At 38.8% G+C, this 18,747-nt stretch overlaps 1 protein-coding gene across 7 annotated transcripts in view; it reads right to left on the minus strand.

Annotated features, from left to right (window-relative positions):
* Nucleotides 1–18,747, minus strand: part of SLC24A2 (solute carrier family 24 member 2) — a 133,605-nt gene that overhangs the window by 74,026 nt on the left and 40,832 nt on the right. For all 7 annotated transcript variants that reach the window (XM_018556873.1, XM_018556872.1, XM_018556874.1 and 4 more), the window contains one exon: nucleotides 6,088–6,210. In XM_018556873.1, coding sequence (XP_018412375.1) covers nucleotides 6,088–6,210 — 123 coding nt within the window. The remainder of the gene's footprint in view (nucleotides 1–6,087; nucleotides 6,211–18,747) is intronic.

An 18,747-nucleotide genomic window follows, 5' to 3' on the forward strand; every position in this document is an offset into this window, starting at 1 on the left:
AGGTGAAGAATTCCAACATTTTGTCAGCTGTTCCAGGGCAGATCGGCATCGCAGATCGGATGTGCAGGAGAACCGATCTGCCCTGGAACAACTGATCGATCCTGAAATGTCACTGCTATCCGACTTTGTGAGTGGGGTGGAATGTGAGATCGCAATCACAGAGTCGGATAGAAGTGACATTTCAGGACCGATCAGCTGTTCCAGGGCAGATCGGTTCTCCTGCACATACCATCTGCGATGCCGATCTGCCCTGGAAATGCTGAGAAAGCGTTGGAATGCTTGGCCTATTGGCGGTCACACATTCCACCGTCGAAAAACTGGGCGGGATTACGTTAAAATGTGTGACCACCTGACCGGTCAAACATTCTAACGTTGTCACAAACTTTGATAGAACCGAAGCCTGTCTGTAATCATTTAATCCGAGAAAAAGATTATAATATGGAACATTACAGTGTAATGTTCCCCATTATAATCCACTTTTCTAATTAAATGAAATAACAGAACACAACCCTGTCCTAGTCACATGTCTAGTCACATGTGCCAGAAATCAAGGAAGTAATAGGAGAGTTAGTAATATTCCCTTAGTAAACATGGCCACAGTCAGAAGACTGGGAAAGAAAAGAGAAATAAAGTATGCAAAGAATACAAAGCCTGCAATTATTTAGAAGTATGTGCTTGTAGATTGTCATTACTAAACATGTCTAAAGGTGTGTTTGTTGTTATTTTAAAGCTATTAGTAAAGGTCCTCTTTAAGGTGTAGGAAAACTGCTGAGTCTTGACCTGTAGAAGTTGCCCTCCGAGGTCAGGCCATTAGTTTGTTGAGAGGTTGTTTTGTCTCTCTAATGTACAGGTCTTTGAATTCCTCACTACACTTCACTTTTTATACCTAGTTACTTCACTTGTGTTTGGTTTGTGGGATTTTTGGTTGTTAAAGCTTATGTGTATTGCTTGGATAAAAACAAAACAAAAAAACAGGGATGCAATGTTTGTTACCATACGTCTGAGCTTTTCTGAAACTCCAGCTACAAATGCAATGACTATTACTCAGTGTGTTCTGCTTCTCCCCTCTGTTGATAGTCCAGTGTTTTTAATAGACCTTGTAAATGTTTTAAGGAGAACCCAGTCTAGGTAGCCACAAACTTTCAAAGCACTTCTGACATGTCTGTGTTCTTTGCCTTTAGACTGTGTTTGTTGTTACTACCTTAGCCCAATTTTGCAGAGTTCTAATTACCCTCAGTTTGTGTACCAGTGTATAATGGGAGTCAAAATCAGATACTAATCTGTGAGGGTGAGTTTTCTGCAGACCTCATTGTCCAAGGCACCCCTCTCCTTTACAACCAGTCTAAAAAGGATACATTGTTATTTAGTGCCTCTTCCTACAACAATTCACACCTTCAGCTATGCAAATCGAAGGATAAATACCTATGAAGCCTTCCTGACACCAAGGATGAGATTATGTAGCTAGAGCAGGGTGGTTCTACAGATTTCACACATCCTATCTTGTTCCTGGACATTATCATCTGCCTTTCCATGTAGATTATTCAAAACAACTTAGTTTGCGCTAGGAGTCGGATTTAAAACACCAGCCGCAACAATGTGTGTTTAAGTGCTTTAAAGAGAAGTGGGTATGTTGCGCTTGGTAAGTGAATCTATTTGGTTTTACTGTAAATAGTGAAAATAGTCACAGTATGGTTCCGTGGTGATTAGTCCATGGACTATTTTCACTATTTTCACTATTCACAGTAAAACCAAATAGATTCACTTACCAAGCGCAACATGCCTTTCCATGGAGATTGAATTAAGGTGTATGGGCTACCTGTGTGGATTTAAATTGCTGGGGTATTTTTCTGACACTCTTTAGAAACTTAGAAGTGACTTGGATAAGCTGCAAAACATCTTCAACATTACAGAACCTATAAAGTTGAATGTGACTAAAGTTGGACCTGCAGTGTGTGAATTTCAGCCGGTTTTTGAGGGACCAGACAAAATTCGCACAGTGGGTGCCGCTGTCAGCACCCTTTCAGCTGGCATCCCTCTATCAGCTGATCGAGGGAGCTGGTCAGAAAATCTTCAGACGAACAGAGCCGCCAGCCAATGAGCTGCCAGCTTTACTACTACTAGCCACACCATGGCCTGGAAAAATGAGAACCCTTACAGACACATTTATCAGAAAAAAAAAGTCCAAAGGGTGTCTAAAAAATAACATAAACAGACACAAATTTTACATTTTAAATATTTTTTTTTAATTCACTGTTTTTTTTCAATTAAAATAGTTAAAAGCTTTGCATCATTGGGTTTTGAGCAAGAAAATACATTTATATAGAACAAAGCTGAGAAAGAGTTTACCTTTTAATGTGTATTGCAGCTAACAAATTACATAGTACCAGCAAAGCTCAGGTTGTCACAGATTTTCGAGATTATGTAATTTCCTGACTTGTGTCCTGGATCATTGTCCACTTCTTCAGAGGATTATACATGAATCATTTTAATGTTCATCTTTTGTGTGTATTGCCAGCTTTAAAAAAAAAATAGGCCCCAAGACTTGTGTGCCAAAAACAAATTGTACCGGTATGGTAAATTTACTAATTATTATGGTTAATTTACTAATCATTTGACACCTGAAAAATATAGTTACTAAACTGAATTATTTACCCGTCCACTAAAGTTATTTTGATTTGTAAATATTCCTTGCACATATGCTGTACACCAGGCATGATTTGATTGTTTTGTGAAGGAGTTTATGTAATAAGCATATATAATTTAATAAGTATTGTATTTAATACAGTGGGTATAGTGTTCAAGCATCAAGTGTATTTCTTTAAGGGAGATCCCACGTATAAAAAGCACATGCCTAAGGATTTGAGTAGCTCAAACAGACTTGTAAAAATAGCAATCCCTAAGGCCAATTAAGCTATTAAGATGTCCAAATAAAGACTGCTTTTTGGTATCAGTGCAGTTCACACATAACATGCTGTATTGTGTGCTGACACAAATAATACATTTGAGAGCAGTGGCACTACATACTTGACACCTAAATAAATACAATTCAAAGTTATCCATGTGTTTTGTTTAATGGCACCAGGAAACCAAAAGCTATAAAAAGATACTTTATTTTCATTCCTGAAAAACCTCATTGTCTAAGTCTTCCACAAACATAATGAGAATTCTATATAACTAACAGACTCGTTGTCAGTAAAAGCAGATATTCAAGAACAATGTAATTTATCATAGCTTCTTTTAAAGGAGAATTATGGGGTGAGTGAAAAACACTCATCCCCATGATTCAAGCTGACCTGTCACACTGAAGCTGTCACAGGTCGGCTCTATTGATCAGGAACTCAGCGAACCCATAATGCCGATTGCTTAGTTCATGATCCTCTCCTGGGAGAGAGTGGTAACTGTCAGTCATCGCTCCCCACAGGTATTCCCCCCTTCCCTCTCTGTTTCTCCTGCACTGACTGGAGGAATGGATAAGGGAGGGGGCAGGCACAGCTGGCTCTGCCTCTAGAGAGCCAGAGCCACCTGTCAATCAGGTGGCAGGGTGGATCTCAACAGTATTTTCGGGAGTCGTCCCGGCTGCTGCGCAGCTCTGCGCTCTTATCATATAGCGGTCAATAGCCTGCTATATACTGAGTTTTGGGTCACCGGAGGACATTAATATATGTCCTTCAGTGACCCTGAAGAGAACTATGGGCAAAAAAGGTTAGGCCATAGTTCTCTTTTAAGTCTAGCAAATACATTATGACATATCAGGTATCGTGACATCTTGGTGCATTAAAATATGTTTTCTACTTTCAGTCGAACATTGTTTCCATCACTGCTAGAGCAATTCCCCAGTGACAGTGCTTCTCCTATTTATTATGTTGATATCAACATGTAATAGTCAGCTTGAGCTGCTTCTGTCCCACTCCCATTTTTACCCTGTAGAACACCTGTGTCAGAGCTGTTATAAGACAATTTTACCACAACCTTAGCTTATTTACTTGGATTAAAATACACCTGTTATGGAAGAAATAAGTGGGCTGCTTTCTAAAATACTAGTTGTCTGGATGTATCTGGCTTCAGAACTTGCAAGCCCAGAGCAGGTATGCAGTAAAACGAACTGAATCAGAAATCCCAATTTGCATATTTGTTACAGGTTAGTGACTTTGAAAGTATTAAACCTTCAGAACCTGCATGCTTATCAGATAACTTGGAATTTTAAATGGAAATGCCAGCAGTGGTAGCTCCCATATAGTTCTCATTACAGGTTTCCTTTTACCTGGAACCCGTTCTTTCCCCATAAATGAAACAAAAGCCTTTTCCCGTATGGCTCTCTCTACTCCATTATATTTAAAGTGACTTTGTCAGTCACCTAAAAAAATCTATCTGGCAAGTTCCTGTAATTAAAGCGCTAATGGCGACCCATGCTTCCTACCTCCCCTCAGTCATACTCTTTAGCGTTCAACATTTCCAGGGATCTTGGATGCCTGTGTCCCCCACAACACACTGTGGCTCCATTCCTCGACCCTGTGCTGTGTCCCCTAGCGATCAAGGGGCAGGAGGAGGGAATCACGGGGCATGACAGGAGACATGGAAGTGTCAAATGCAGAAGTGTCTGACTGAGGGTGCAGCACTGGAATGAAGGGAAGGTAGAATACGCAGGCTACTGGAGCACTGGGTATAATAGCTTTTTTATTGCAGGGATCTTCTAGTTAGTTTTTGGAAGTGACTGACACGGTCACTTTAAAAATGCTGCAAAACTAAACCTTCTGTGCAGCAGTGCAATAGGATTTGATTACCAAGAGAACAGCAGGGCATTATGCATAATGAGATAAAAATACAAGAGTTTATGTAAATGTTGAACTATAGGAAAAAATATATTAAGTCTACCCGAGATGAAACTAAAGAGACAGAACTAGAAATCAAGAAAACAGAAAAAACTAACATTGTTTATATAGGTATAACTTATTTTACACAAAAAGGAACCATTAGTTCTCATTCTTCTTTTCCAGACAGCCAACAGTCCTCTTTGCCCTAGCTGGTCCCGTTTCTGTGAACAGCTGACTGTTCTTGGCTAGGTATGCACTTTAGACTACATTCAAATATGTGAATCTTTGGTACATTTTCCAGTAAAGTACATCTTTTATAGAATTTATCGTAGTTTGTGTACAAACTTACAGGGGTTGATTTACTAACCTTATAAACACGCCATGAACAAGTATACACCTCTGTAGTGTGTTCCCTCCCAGCATGATCTATTGGTGGAATCTAGACACCTGTGTAGTGTGTACACACCCAGCAGGTGTGTTGTGCAAAGCCCTGCATGAATTGCAAGGTGATGTTGTGTAAATTAGCTCTACATTGTGTTGCTTGCGTTGATGAATGCAGGAATGTAAATGCATGAGCTAACCATTTTTGTCTAAACTGTGAAGCAGCATTATATATGCATCATGTGCATGATTTTTCCATATATGGCATTAGTGGAAATATGCTTTTAGAGACTTTTTGGTTGATAAATACGTTTTGCTGTGTAAAAATCACACGCACCTAGTGCGTGCGTGTGTTTAGGTTAGTAAATCACCCCCACAGTTCAATTGCACCTCATGTAAAAATGTGAATGGAGCTTGAGGCTTCTGCTTTCTTCATCTACAGCTGTAAATGAATATGCCAACAGAGGGAAGCACCTAATATAGCTTTTAAACGCCAAATGTGCAAAAAGTAAAAGAGCTCCTCTGGCATTCTAGTTTCTAATGTGCTTTGATTTCTAGACCTTGCTGTCTCTCTATGTTATGAGTCTTACTACAGCACAGAGAAAAATTAGGACAAATGCAGTGTTTGTTTCTGCATGAACACTTCATGTACTCACTTATACCTTGTATTGTTCTTCAGCCTGCATTTAAGCTGTGGCCAGTGGGGAGAACCTGATGCTCATGAACTGGGAGCAATACACAGATAAAACCTTCTGAGTTCATTCTGATGACTGAATGATTCTGTATCTCAAGAAACCCAAGCCTATTAATGGCGGAAACAATGTCCAGGCTAATTCATAATACCATATTCTTCTGTTACTACATAACTCTTAAAATAAGGGGGGATATCTCTTACCTCTTTTAGCCCTGCAGTCTCATTTACATCTCCATGTCGAACATTCATGGCTACTCCTTCATGCTCTTGTGGAGTCCTTGGCTCTTCTTGAAGAACTAGGATGTTTGGCTGCTCTCTATGTTCCTGTAGCAAACAGCAGATAACACAGTCACTCATAATAAAAATGTTATATAGTAAATTAAAAATGTCTCAAACATATTTTAACTATTCATTGAATGTACTGACAAGTAATGTGTTATGAGCGTTAGGATTAGGATTAAGTGGATCAAAAAAATAAAAATGCTCTCCACTGCTGTTAATTACCATTGTTTCCCTGTTTAAATAGAAGGTATTTACATTTCTCTTCAAGCCCTTAGTACCGCTCCTGTACAAATCTACTGCTTGTAACTCAAGTTGAAACCCTTTTAGGGCTCTTTCACACGTGCGGCAAAAGCAGGCATTAATCAGGCGTTATTAACACCTATGTGGGATAAAACAATGGTAACCGCCCAGTATAGTTCACACGCAGGCATTAACTTCACGTCGTGTTGCATCAAAAAATAGATTGCATGTTACGTTATGGAGGCATGCCACTGGAATAATGCCTGTATTGATGTCTATTGTGACTCTTGGTCAACGCTCTCTAGAGCGGTTTTCAGGCTTTTGTCAAGCGTTGCACATGTGTTCAGGAGAGGTATAGGAGGTTTTGCAAGCCCAGAAAACAATGGGAAATCAGAGAGTGAGGACAGAGCAGCTGCAGATGCCAAGACCCGTCTAGCCAGCTACTGCAAGTCCTGCTGTTCACTTCCCTTTACTACATCACTTTACCCTCCCCTACTTGAAGGGCATTTTGCAAGCATTTTTGACGGCTCCCTAATGCCTTGAAAATGCCTGCTGAATGCCTTGTTAACACTATAGGCGTGTTAATCAGCGATGCTCTGTCATTAAACACTTAACGCACGTGTGAAAGAGCCCTTATTGAAATGCAAATTTTGACTTTCTCTTGAAAGTCTAGAGTCACATTGAGTGTATAACAGTAACAATGTTTTATAAAATGCCTGTTTTGTAGTGAATAAAACATACAACTTCTGCAAGTATTATTCAAAGAAGCAAGAGCTGTACATTTTCTGTAATATACAAGGGCAAACATAATGATCTATGCTTAAGATGTACCTACATGTCTAAGCAAATAGTTTTTGGTACGAAAAACCTAGGATAAAAATAAATAAAAATATAAATTAATTAATTAACATTTTAATTATATAAATATAATGATTTATGTAAAAATGTTTCCCAATAATGCATTTCTATATTTTTTTCTATATAATTTTTGCAGTAAATCTGTCTCCCAAAGCAAAAAAACAAAAAAAAAACTAATAGAAAGTATGTAGGTTTCTAATAAAAAAAAAGAGGTTTACAGGAATACTTTATCTAGAAAGCTTTGAGTGGGTAAAAGTAGCAGCTGCATGGGCTCTTATATGGTAGGATCAATTATTGCAAGCTGAGCTGATACTGAAAGCTGACATCTAGCCAACCGTGAGACATATACTGTTGTAATAAATATATGGAGGCTGTTTTATATGCCAAATTTTTTGTATTTGTGTCCACCTAGTCCTGAAGTTTCTTACTTCCCTGTCACACAGCACAGCCAACCTGTTGACTAGACTTACCTTTGCTGCAGTTATGTAATGCAGCCTGGCCACCTCCTTGCCCCCAAGCCTGTGATTGGACAGTGGAGGAACAAAAGCAGTCTGATAAGCCCAGTAGACAGCTCTCTCCTATCAGCATATTCATTTACAGTATTTAGCATGCTGCACAACCGATTGGTTCCTAATGCTGCCCCTCCCTCTCCAAGTCTGTTGTGCAGAGGATTACAATAGGCTAAAAACAAGTCAAATTTGGGAATTTGTACCACTTGCATTAAATTACATTGGCTAATGTTTAAATAAAACATCACTGTATGCCACTGACAGTCAGCTTTAAACCACCTGCTATTTTTCTTGCCATGCATATGGGTAAATATGCAGCATATTTGAAAAGTAACAATGTTGATTGCCTTTTAAACCAAATTTCAAAGAACCAACTTTACATGCTGTATATAATAACAAAATATACAAAATGATATGGCTAAAAATGCAAACATTACAGAAAGTGTAAAAGTGTTTATCTGTGAAACAAGTCTGCTGGAATCTTCCAGACATTGTTTCCCTCAGTGAGATATTTTATCTTGCAGATGTTGTTCTGTTCACAGTTCTGTGCAATAAATCAAATCCAAGTAAGGCTTGCTCTGCCGTTATCAATAATTTGATTTCTGCACTAAAATCCTTAACTTCTGATTATGTTCTTCTCCATGTGACATGTTTTATTCCAGCAAGGAACTACAGAAAATTAGTAAACCTTACCATGCTTATACCAAAATGTATCTGGGAATTTCATACTACTTTTATTAGACAAAATTATATTTATTCTTTTTTTATTCGCTTTGACTGTTTCATAGGTATGGGTCAGAGGATGGGACCATTGCAAAAAGTGGGGCACACAGGCAGCATTCAACAGTTCTAAAAGTGTTCAATGTGGAAGAAACAGATGAAGGCTGCTGTGCTGGAACAGAGGAAAGATAAGAGACAAGGGTTATCTTACAATGAAAGAAGACATTGAAACTGGACAGTTGGAATAGCATATGTTGCCCTTCCTACTCAGACTTAGTTAACCAGGGCTGGATTTACTAATAGGCACAGAAAGCATATGCTAATAGGCCGCAGGGGTAAAGAGGATGCTTTTTCCTCTGCAATTAGTGGACACACATCTTTTTTTCCTTTATTAGTAGAATTGAAGATATCATAAATATGCATGCTTGCTCACTGTCACAATATTCTAATGAAGGACAGACTTGTAAAAAAAAAAGACAGTCTTCTGTAGTAGCATACTGCAGGGTATTGCATAGTGACAAAAGTTGTGTACCAATATATTACAGTGATGGAAATCCTGCACTGGGTTTAACTGAAACAAATACATGTCTGCACTGACAAAATAATCATTAGGCACTGTAAACTAGTTGCTATAGGCATTACAGGCATTTAGGTGTTTTTTCCCCATCTGGTTGACAAGTTTTTACCATCATGCAAAAATATAATCATCTCTTTTGAGCTTCCTTGCACATTTTCACATTCTTAGCTAGGTTAGTAAAACAAGGAATTGTTCTGTGTAAGAGGTTATTTCAGTAGAGGGGCACTGCTTTGGGAGGCTATGGTCGTGTGTCTACGGACTCCAGTAATGAAGTCCAGTCTGGTGATTCTGTATAAATCCAGAACCTGGTGCATTCTAATAACTAAAGCAATATAACATGCAACTACTGCTGTTTCAAGTTTAATAACTTCCATTAATAAAAGAAAGAACTATAAGGTTATGATCAGATGGGCAAGTAGAAAATAAAAAGCCTTTGACTGATGATACAGTGCGGTTTTGCCTTCTTGACAAAGTCTTTTCACTAAATATTTTGACTTCTTTACAGAGACGCTCTACAATCTCTTTGTTTTGTACTTTATAATCTGCCCAGATTTAATTTATACAGCCACAAATCACTAGTACCTATAAAAACACAAAACATTCCCAAATGGAGTAATACTGTAGTATCTTGACACATTATTGGGAAATCAGTTTTGCGTCTGTGTTTGGATGTGAACTTTGTACACAAAATGAAATTAATGGTAAAAGCCGTGCTGTGTGAATGAGACCGCAAAGTGTCAGATATAGTAGATACTGACCTTGGAGTAATGTGATACAATGTGTAAAAAGTGCAAAACAAAAAAGAAACGCATGTATATAACATGCACCTTAGTGTAAATGTAATTGCTACAGGATATCCATAATGAAAAATCAAATGCACTAAATATTAACTGTGAATCAATGTGATGCAATGTGCAAAGAATACCGACAAGAAAAACGCATGTGTGTAACTTGCACTCCAGTGAAAATAATAAATGGTTAAAAAATGTCCATGATCCTGGATCTTCAATAGTCCATTAAATTTGCACTTTTTACACATTGTATCACATTACTCCAAGGTCAGTATCTACTATATCTGACACTTTGCGGTCTCATTCACACAGCGCGGCTTTTACCATTAATTTCATACGTTATATCTGACCACACAGATTTCAGCTGCTGCTTAACTTGATTAGAGTAGTGGCGCGAAGTTTCACATTATTCACTTTTGTACACAAAATGCTTGGTGTCCTAAGGGCAAGTCCCTATAGCTAACTTGTATTTATGTTGGAGATCATTATTGGATGTCATATAACATACAATATTCAGACTTCTGGCCATTGTCTCAAGATGGTGGTGATTGTATACTGTATATTTTGTACATATTTGTGCTGCAACATGTATGTGCACACAGTTCTGTTAGCACATTAACAATACACATTTCACATGGTCCATCAGGGTTTTAGTATTTTTTAACACAGGATTTCATTTTTTTATGTACTAATAAAATGCAAGCTTTTTAATGTAGATATTAGAAGTGGAAAGTTTATTTTTTATTGGTGTTAATTAATCTATTATGACATTGTTACATCTGCAGATTCCTTGTGTTTGTATAGGTCAGACATTGTCAACCAGGGTTCCGTGGAGGTTGCTATCGCATCCTTGAACAGTGGCAAACTGATTTCCCATCTGATAGTGCCTGCATAGTCAGGGGTGTCCCTAGTATAATTGCCACCTGAGGCAGGGAGGTGGTGCCGGTGGTCATGTTTGGGGGTGTTAATAGGGTGCTGGTGGTGTATGCTAATGGTCCTCTGGCTGGCATCCTGGTGGTGCACCACTCAGCTCTAGCTGACGTCCCACCGAGCTCACTGACATCATTGGTTGCCAGGAGCTGGGTGGGACGCTGGCCAGAGCGTCCCGCTGAGCTGCAGGCAAGTAGTGACATCAGTATAAGGACTTTGCCTCATGACATCACTGGTTGCCAGGAGCTGGGTGGGATGCCGGCCAGAGCGTCCCGCTGAGCTCCAGGCGACCAGTGACATCAGTATAAGGACTTTGCCTTATAGGGATGGCTCTGTGCATAGTTCTGGGCCAACATCACTTGTTGATCTTTTTAGCTTTCTGTATGGGTGGCATTCTTCTTACTGACCATGACCACTAATCTAGACAGGCACTTCTCCACTGACCACTGATGTAAGGGAGTCTGTCTGTGTTTCTTTTTTGGTCATTATTGTTACTTGTCACTTTATTTTGTGACTATTACTGATAAATATTTTGTGATTATATTTCAAATATAATCACAAAATATATTTAATTTAGAGCATTTTAGTGATACAAATTATCCATTATGAATGTCAAATACTCTAGGTATGTTGTCTTTATTCTTTCTTTTATTATTATTACTAACTTATTGATATTAATAACGTAAAGTAAGCTGCGGGTATAATTATAAGCAGTTGTTCCCTGAGACCTCACAACAAAGTCCAAATCCCATTCGCACTGCCACGGTCTCCAAACCACAAGGTGACCACACGGATGGCGCCATGCAAAACACTAATAGTAAATAGAAGTAATTCACCGGCACTCACTTGAAAGGTTTTTAAAGTATTTATATGTTTATTCAATATCCAATGTCACATACTGTCATACGGTACTGCCATATGACAGTATGTGACATTGGGTATTGAATAAACATATCAATACTTTAAAAACCCTTCAAGTGTGTGCCGGTGAATTACTTTTATTTACAATTGTTCCCTGAGACCTGTCAATTATTTAAAGAGTTTCTCTGGGGGTAAACATTTTGAGAAAGGATGGAATAAGTATTTTGTGAGGCCAAACTGTCATATTCTTTGAACTACAATGGCTATTCCCTGAATGACTTATTCTACTGACCTTGACCTCCGCTTCAGAGGTGGAACAGTTTGTATTGATTGTGTTCTCTGTGCATATTGCACATTTTCTAGCTCTGTGTGGTGTAATTACAGACATTGCAGTGATTTGCATGCTAACTTCATTTCCTATCCTCAGGCCCCATGCAATGACATAGTTTCAAAAGCAGAACCTTATTAACAACCTTATATGTTACTGTTGAGTTATAAAAAGGATCTCTAGGGCATAAAAGTGTTTGTCTGCATTTAAGATAAGCAGGCTTTAATGTTATCATAACTTCCAGTGACCCTTCAGAACCACCATTCCCAAAGTCTAGTAACTGTATTCAATAAAGAGTGCTAATGTATGGATTTTTAAATGATTTTTGTTTTTCAAATACCTGTAAAAAGGTTTGGCTTGATACAAAAATTCTTATAAATGTGTATTAATGTTTATAAAAACGTATTTTCCTGTATAGCATGCAATTGTATATGTTAATGTGGCAATTTTATTTTCTCATAACATGCAAGATCTACATTCTACTTTAGTGCTACACAATAATTGTGCTTTTATATTTCTTCTCACAATGCAAGTCTATGAGGTGTATTTAAAAAAAATAGAACAGCTCTGCAAACATTAGTTTCAGATTCGCACTGCATTATGGTCACTAGATGCAGCTGAGAAGCAGTAGAGGAAAATCTAAAACTCAGACAATTGTAGAGCTGTTGTCTCTGCAAATGTTTTACAAATATACCCATATGACTTTGCAGACTAACTGAAAGCCACGCACCACCTGTGTGGCTAATACCTTTTCTCAACACATGTTCAAGGGTATGTAAAGGCATTTTTTTAGTTGGGGAAGATTAAGACCATTTGTCATGTTTTTACTGTCGTCTGCATTTCTGCTGGGAAGATCTACCCCTTTATTTGTCAGAGAGACAAAAAGTTATAGGAAATCCAAAAATTTTAATTTGTCACCAGGGCAAGAATTGGAGGAAATTTTCCAATGGGGACACCTGTTCAGATGACAACTTTCTAAAGCTGGCCATACACCTGTCAATTTCTTTAGTTCAAGCCACAGGCTGGATTGAAGAAATTGACTCAATTCCTCTATCAACACAAACAGCGTGTCAATTGAGGAATCGACACTGTTTGCATTGTATTCTGACAGGTGCCGCCAGCATCTGTCCGAATACCCGATCAGAACCAGCAGCTCATTGGCTTTTTGCTTTTGGATTTTCCAGCCAGCTCCTTCGATCAGCTGAGGAATACTGGCTGAAAGGGAGCCAACAGCACCATACAGTGGCCGAATTTCGTCCGGTACATTAAAAAGCGGCTGAAATGCGGCCAGTGTATGGGCACCTTAAGACAGGAATTCTGTTCACTTTGGAAAGATTTCTTCTCATTTTTTTGTTGCATCTCTAGGGTGGGAAGTGAAAGTGAAAACCTGTTCTACTAAAACTAAAAAAAAAGTCTTGGCTTTACATAAACTTTAAAGAGATATTCCACCTTTATAAAAATAAATAAATATATGCCCTGAATATGGGTGTAACATGAAACACGGTCAGAAAGGTAAACTTTTGTATTTTATTTTGTTCTCAGCCTGAAAAATAAAAACTAAAGCAGTCACTACATCTAAGGACTGGTAAGCTCCAATATATTGCATTTTTGTTTTCGGATTTAATATAGTAAAATACTATTACTATGGATACATCTTTCAACTGAAGAAGCAAAGCTACTAAGACTTAAGGTTTGATTTACTAAAGGTAAGTGGGCTGTTTACTTGGCAAGGAAATTTTCCCTTAGCTTAGAAATTTAGTAAAAAGCACTGACGTTATCAGAGCACTGTTTTTCCATACTTGAGGACCACCATCACTTGGAGAAGATCCAAAGAGGAAGAGGGCCCTGCATGTCATGGGACAAGTCTGAACATGTCAGGAGGTACTCTAGGTATATAAAAAAGCAGAAAGTAGACGCGGCGGGAAGGGGCTACAAAAAGGTGGCGTAAACCCAGTGTTGGGCTTTAAACTTGCAATTAAAAAAGTATCATCACGATAGCACTAAAAACAACATAAATGTAAGACTGTAAGTTTTATTATAACTAAACTGCTTACATGTAACCTCTTAATGAATTCTTTATTGAAACCAGAAAATCTAAGAATTCATAAGCATGTATCACAAAAGTATTTTCTCTAGCCAAAGCTAAATGAATAGGTAGCACTCCTTGCAGTATCCTTTGAGTTTTCCAAGAAAACGTCAAAGAACAAAGAACATAGCATATGACGTGAATCTGCAATGTAGCCTCATCTTTGTCTTTCCTTTCTCCTCTAGATGCCATTTGTAGAAGTTACAAGACAGATGAAAGCTGCTTTTGATTTTGCACAGATAAAAAACCCATTTAGCTCTCCAAGTTTGAAGATCCTGCCTTGCTGTGGAGGAAATAAATGAAAGCATAAGGTAGTGTGAAACAAAATGTAACCTTACCACCTTTCTGGAATAATTTCTACTAAAAGGTTTCACTAAAGAACTTTGCCACTATTTAGATCTTTATATGCAATATTTCTCAGATTTGGAAATTTTTAAAGGAAATGATGTTAGGACATATTAATGGTTACAAAAAAATATGTAAATTTCATAGGTCTAAAACTACCAGTTCTAATATAGATTAAAATGAAATGTGCAATACGGGAATTTAACTACCTACCAAATTTTCTTCCAGTGTGCATTATTTCCCAAATCTGGTTTCTATGCTAAAGATTTATTTTTCTAATTTTCCAGGTTCAGGATCAGCTATCTTAATTAACAAATATATTAAAAAAATGCTTAAAATATTCTATTGGTTTTGCAAAGGACACTTGAAAATGTGATCTATTATATGGCCACCAAGAACCAAATCTGAGAAACTCACCTTTATACTCGTAACTAATCCATATTAAAGTGACACTAAACTCAGGATATAAATCTTAAAAATGAATTTAAGTACCTTAGTTACGGTGTTAACAAAAATGTACCATATTTGTGTATCACTCAGCTATAGATCCTCAAATCCTCTCTGAATTGGTGCTGACACTGTCCTTCCTTCTGGAGGATGGCTACTTTCGTTCCCCATTGTGCAAATTGTGCATGTGTGTGTTGCCAAGCTCACTCCCGTGATGGACTGCAATCTCAATAAAAATGAATAAACTAAACATGAGATTGTAGTCCATCATGGGAGTGAGCTTGGAGTGGTGGCTACTTTACAACACACACAGGGACCATGGGGATCAAAAGTAGCCACCCTCCAGAAGGAAGGACAGTGTCGGTACCAATCCGGAGATGATTTGAGGATCTACAGCTGAGTGATACACAAATAAGATACATTTGTGTTAGTGGTTAAGGTACTTGAATACATTTGAAATATTTATCTCCTGAGTTTAGTGTCACTTTAAAAAGCACATAGTGTGTTTCTGGGTGACTAAAAATTGCTACAAGCTGTTTTATATAGATATATACTATCATCTACAAATATTTGAGGATTATTTATTATGGCAAACAACATTGTATAAATTCATGAATCCATAGAACCTGAACACAAATACATTTTCAAGGACTCATATAACCCAAAAAAACTGATTTATATAGTCTCACTGATCTTTGCACTGCCATAGGTAGACAAACTATGGAGATCAACCAGGATATCCACAGCCACCAAAAATAAAACCAACTACTGCAGGACTGTAACTCAATATTAATGCTAGAGCTCAAGAATCCTTTTGTTTGGCAGGTCCTGCTCACATTTGAAGATCTTTCTAGACATTTTTGATTGCTGTCTAGTCTGAATGTAATGAACCAGATGGGACAATAATTATCCACTGTCACTCACCATAAGCCAATTTTCATCTAATTAAACTACAGAAAGCATTTTTAGTGATTTATATGTTCTTATACTTCATTTCTATAGAGGCCTAACCTTTCCCCTAACCTCTATTCCTGAGCCAAACTGTCCTATAAACTCCCCATCCTTACTTATCTCAAGAGGAAACCTGTGGCCTTCTCAGGTGTTTAACTCCTCTGGTTGAAATCTTCTTCACAGGGGACTGTGCCTATTGAGTAAGTCCTCACTGTACATGTCCGTCTTCTGAGCATCCCCTATCAAGTGAGATAGAGCAATATAAGTCTATGAGGGCTCACTACATAGATACACCCAATCTTGAAGATTTTGGCCAAAGGATATAACCATTAGAGCAGAATTTGCATGGAGAGTAAGAGGTGATTGGCTGCAGCCACTGATCGGGCAATATTTTTAATACTGGCTCCTTTGACAAAAGCTGGTTAAAAATTGTCTTTTGTGTCACGGGTGGGGGTCCTAAGGGGGGCACACACTGTTATCCCCAATGTAGGAGAGTATTCTCAGGAGATTTGCAATCCTCAGGGTTCCCAGGGGGCTGTGGGAAGGCTGTGTGATGTCATTAACGCCTAGGAGAAAGGGCTGCAAGTGTAAGGTATGTAACCTTACAGAGTATGTAAACCTTAAATCTATTTTTCAGTATGTTTGGTGTCATGCGTCATTGCATACAGATTTCATAAACAAATTGTTTTCTGTGAATCTTTTTAAAGTTTCTTATCTGGAGACTCTGCAAGTAACAGCACTTCTTGTTGCAGACTCACACTAAAACTCTCAGGAAACCAGAACCAGCTTGTGCAGCCAAAGCTCTGCGTGAGCACCTGCATGTGCGCATGTGTGTGGGCACAGTTTGGCACGTAGAATTGTGCATGTGCCTCTGTGCATGTGTGTACACATCTGTGCTCGCTGTACATAGCATGTGTGCAAATGTGTGCACGTACTCATTTCAAACTGTGGCGCCAAACAGGCTATTTTAGACTGAGACATCCTAGCCTCCATGCTGACTGACCTTCAGCTATATCCTCCTATAGAGTTCCTGTATCCTGTACCCTGATCTATCTCCCATTACCGACCCAGCTTGCCTTGACCTTCCAATTGCTGTTCTGTATCCCTCAACCTCAGCTTGTTTTGGACCATGCATCCCTCTACTGTCTTGTACCTCGCAGCCCGCAAGTTATGGACTACGTCTTGTCTGCTGTTTTGGTACCTCGTTGCCCGATTGTTGCTAACTCGGCAAGATCTGACCTCGCTACCACAGACCTGCGTTCTTCACCTGCTTCCTGACACTTGCACTACTGATCCCAGCATTCCCGGTGAATGCGCTATCTTCCGGGACCCATGCCACTCCTCGTCCTTGTGCACCTGTTCAACTCTCCAGGGTTCCTTGGACTGGAGCAGCAAGAGAGGCACCATCATCATCTCAAGCTCCCATAAGGTACGTGGCATAGAAACTGCAGGTTGACAACGTTGGCGCAAATTATGAGGCAGGGGTTAGCGTTGTCAGCCAGCAACAGAAAGCTCTGTTACTGAAAGGATCTCCAGCTAAGAAACTTTGTAAGATATTTGCAAAAAGCGATTTGCTTTATACACTGTAAATATACTAAGAACAGACTCTGACTTTACATTCCTAAGACTTCATTCACACAGGAGCAGTTGTCCGCGCATACTCGGCCGGCTGAATACACGCAGAGCCGCTCTAAACATAAAAAACAATGCACTTTAATGTGCATTGTTCAGACTTTTGTGGAGGCCGTGCGGTACAAAAACATGCAGCCCGCAAAATAGTACAAGCGTGATATTAGGGTGGATTTCGCACATTCGCGGCTATATAATAGCCGCAATTGAGCAAAATCCGTGCAGGTAAAAAAAAAATGAGTTTTCGTCCCACACGGGAAACACAAATGCTAATGTATATGTGAATGAAGCTTTAGAGATGATTTTTTATAATCAGTTTTGACCTTGTGATTTTGCTTTGAGGGGGGCAATAGCAGATAGGTGACACAGTTTTGATTGCAAGGTCCACTTTAAATAGAATGACAATAGAAAAAAGCACTGTTGAAAGCTTTCAGTACTGCAGCCTGTTGGAAGGTTTAGCTCTGTGACCCAGCTACTTCCAAATAAATGGACCAGTGTATAATCTAGGATGCTATTTTGAAATTCTAATTGAAATGTGACCTTTAAATGAACACAGACATATACTGTGTTATATTATAATGTATAAATCTGTAAACCATAAACTGCTGTCTGACCTCAAAAAGCAGGTAGTGATTGTATTCTCAAATCACAGCGCTAGCAAACTGATACTGGTCCCTATGTGACGTTCACTCTTGAAAAAGCCCGGAAGGGACGAAACGTGCGTCAGACGGAGATCTTTTTTATGATGTTTCATTCCTATTTGAACTGCTGAGTGGAGTTTCACCTTGAATTTGTGGGAGATTTTTATTCAGATATATACTATTTTAAAATGAAAGTGCACTAGTTTTTAAATTATTTGTTTAATAAATGGTTTTACATTATGATGTCCTTTTTATGAGGAAACATTGAAAAAGTCACCATTTCAACACTGATACCATTCATCCTGTCTGTGTGGTGAGAAACCGTCTTAGCGATAACATCAATGTGGACTGCTTGCTATGATCGAAGTATATTTTATACTAGGAACAGGGTTATTCACAAAAGGGTGAAGAGGTAGGATCAGGCAGCAGAAGTGAACAATCTAGGAAAACATAGCCGAAGTGGAAAATGAGCTGAATTGGAGAATTTTTTCCAAATCAGCTATGTTGCCCTAGATCAGGGGTGCCCATAAGGTCGATTGCGATCTCTGGTAGATCGCAATGTCCTCTTCTCCCGCCCGTGAGGCTTCTCTGGATACCCGCTGCTCTCCCCATCTGTGTGCAGCGGGAATCCGAGAAAAAGTGAAGGAACCGCTGCAGCCGACTGCG

The sequence above is a fragment of the Nanorana parkeri genome, unplaced genomic scaffold (genome assembly GCF_000935625.1).
Source record: "Nanorana parkeri isolate BGI_ZX_2015 unplaced genomic scaffold, ASM93562v1 scaffold256, whole genome shotgun sequence".
Lineage (NCBI taxonomy): Eukaryota > Metazoa > Chordata > Amphibia > Anura > Dicroglossidae > Nanorana > Nanorana parkeri.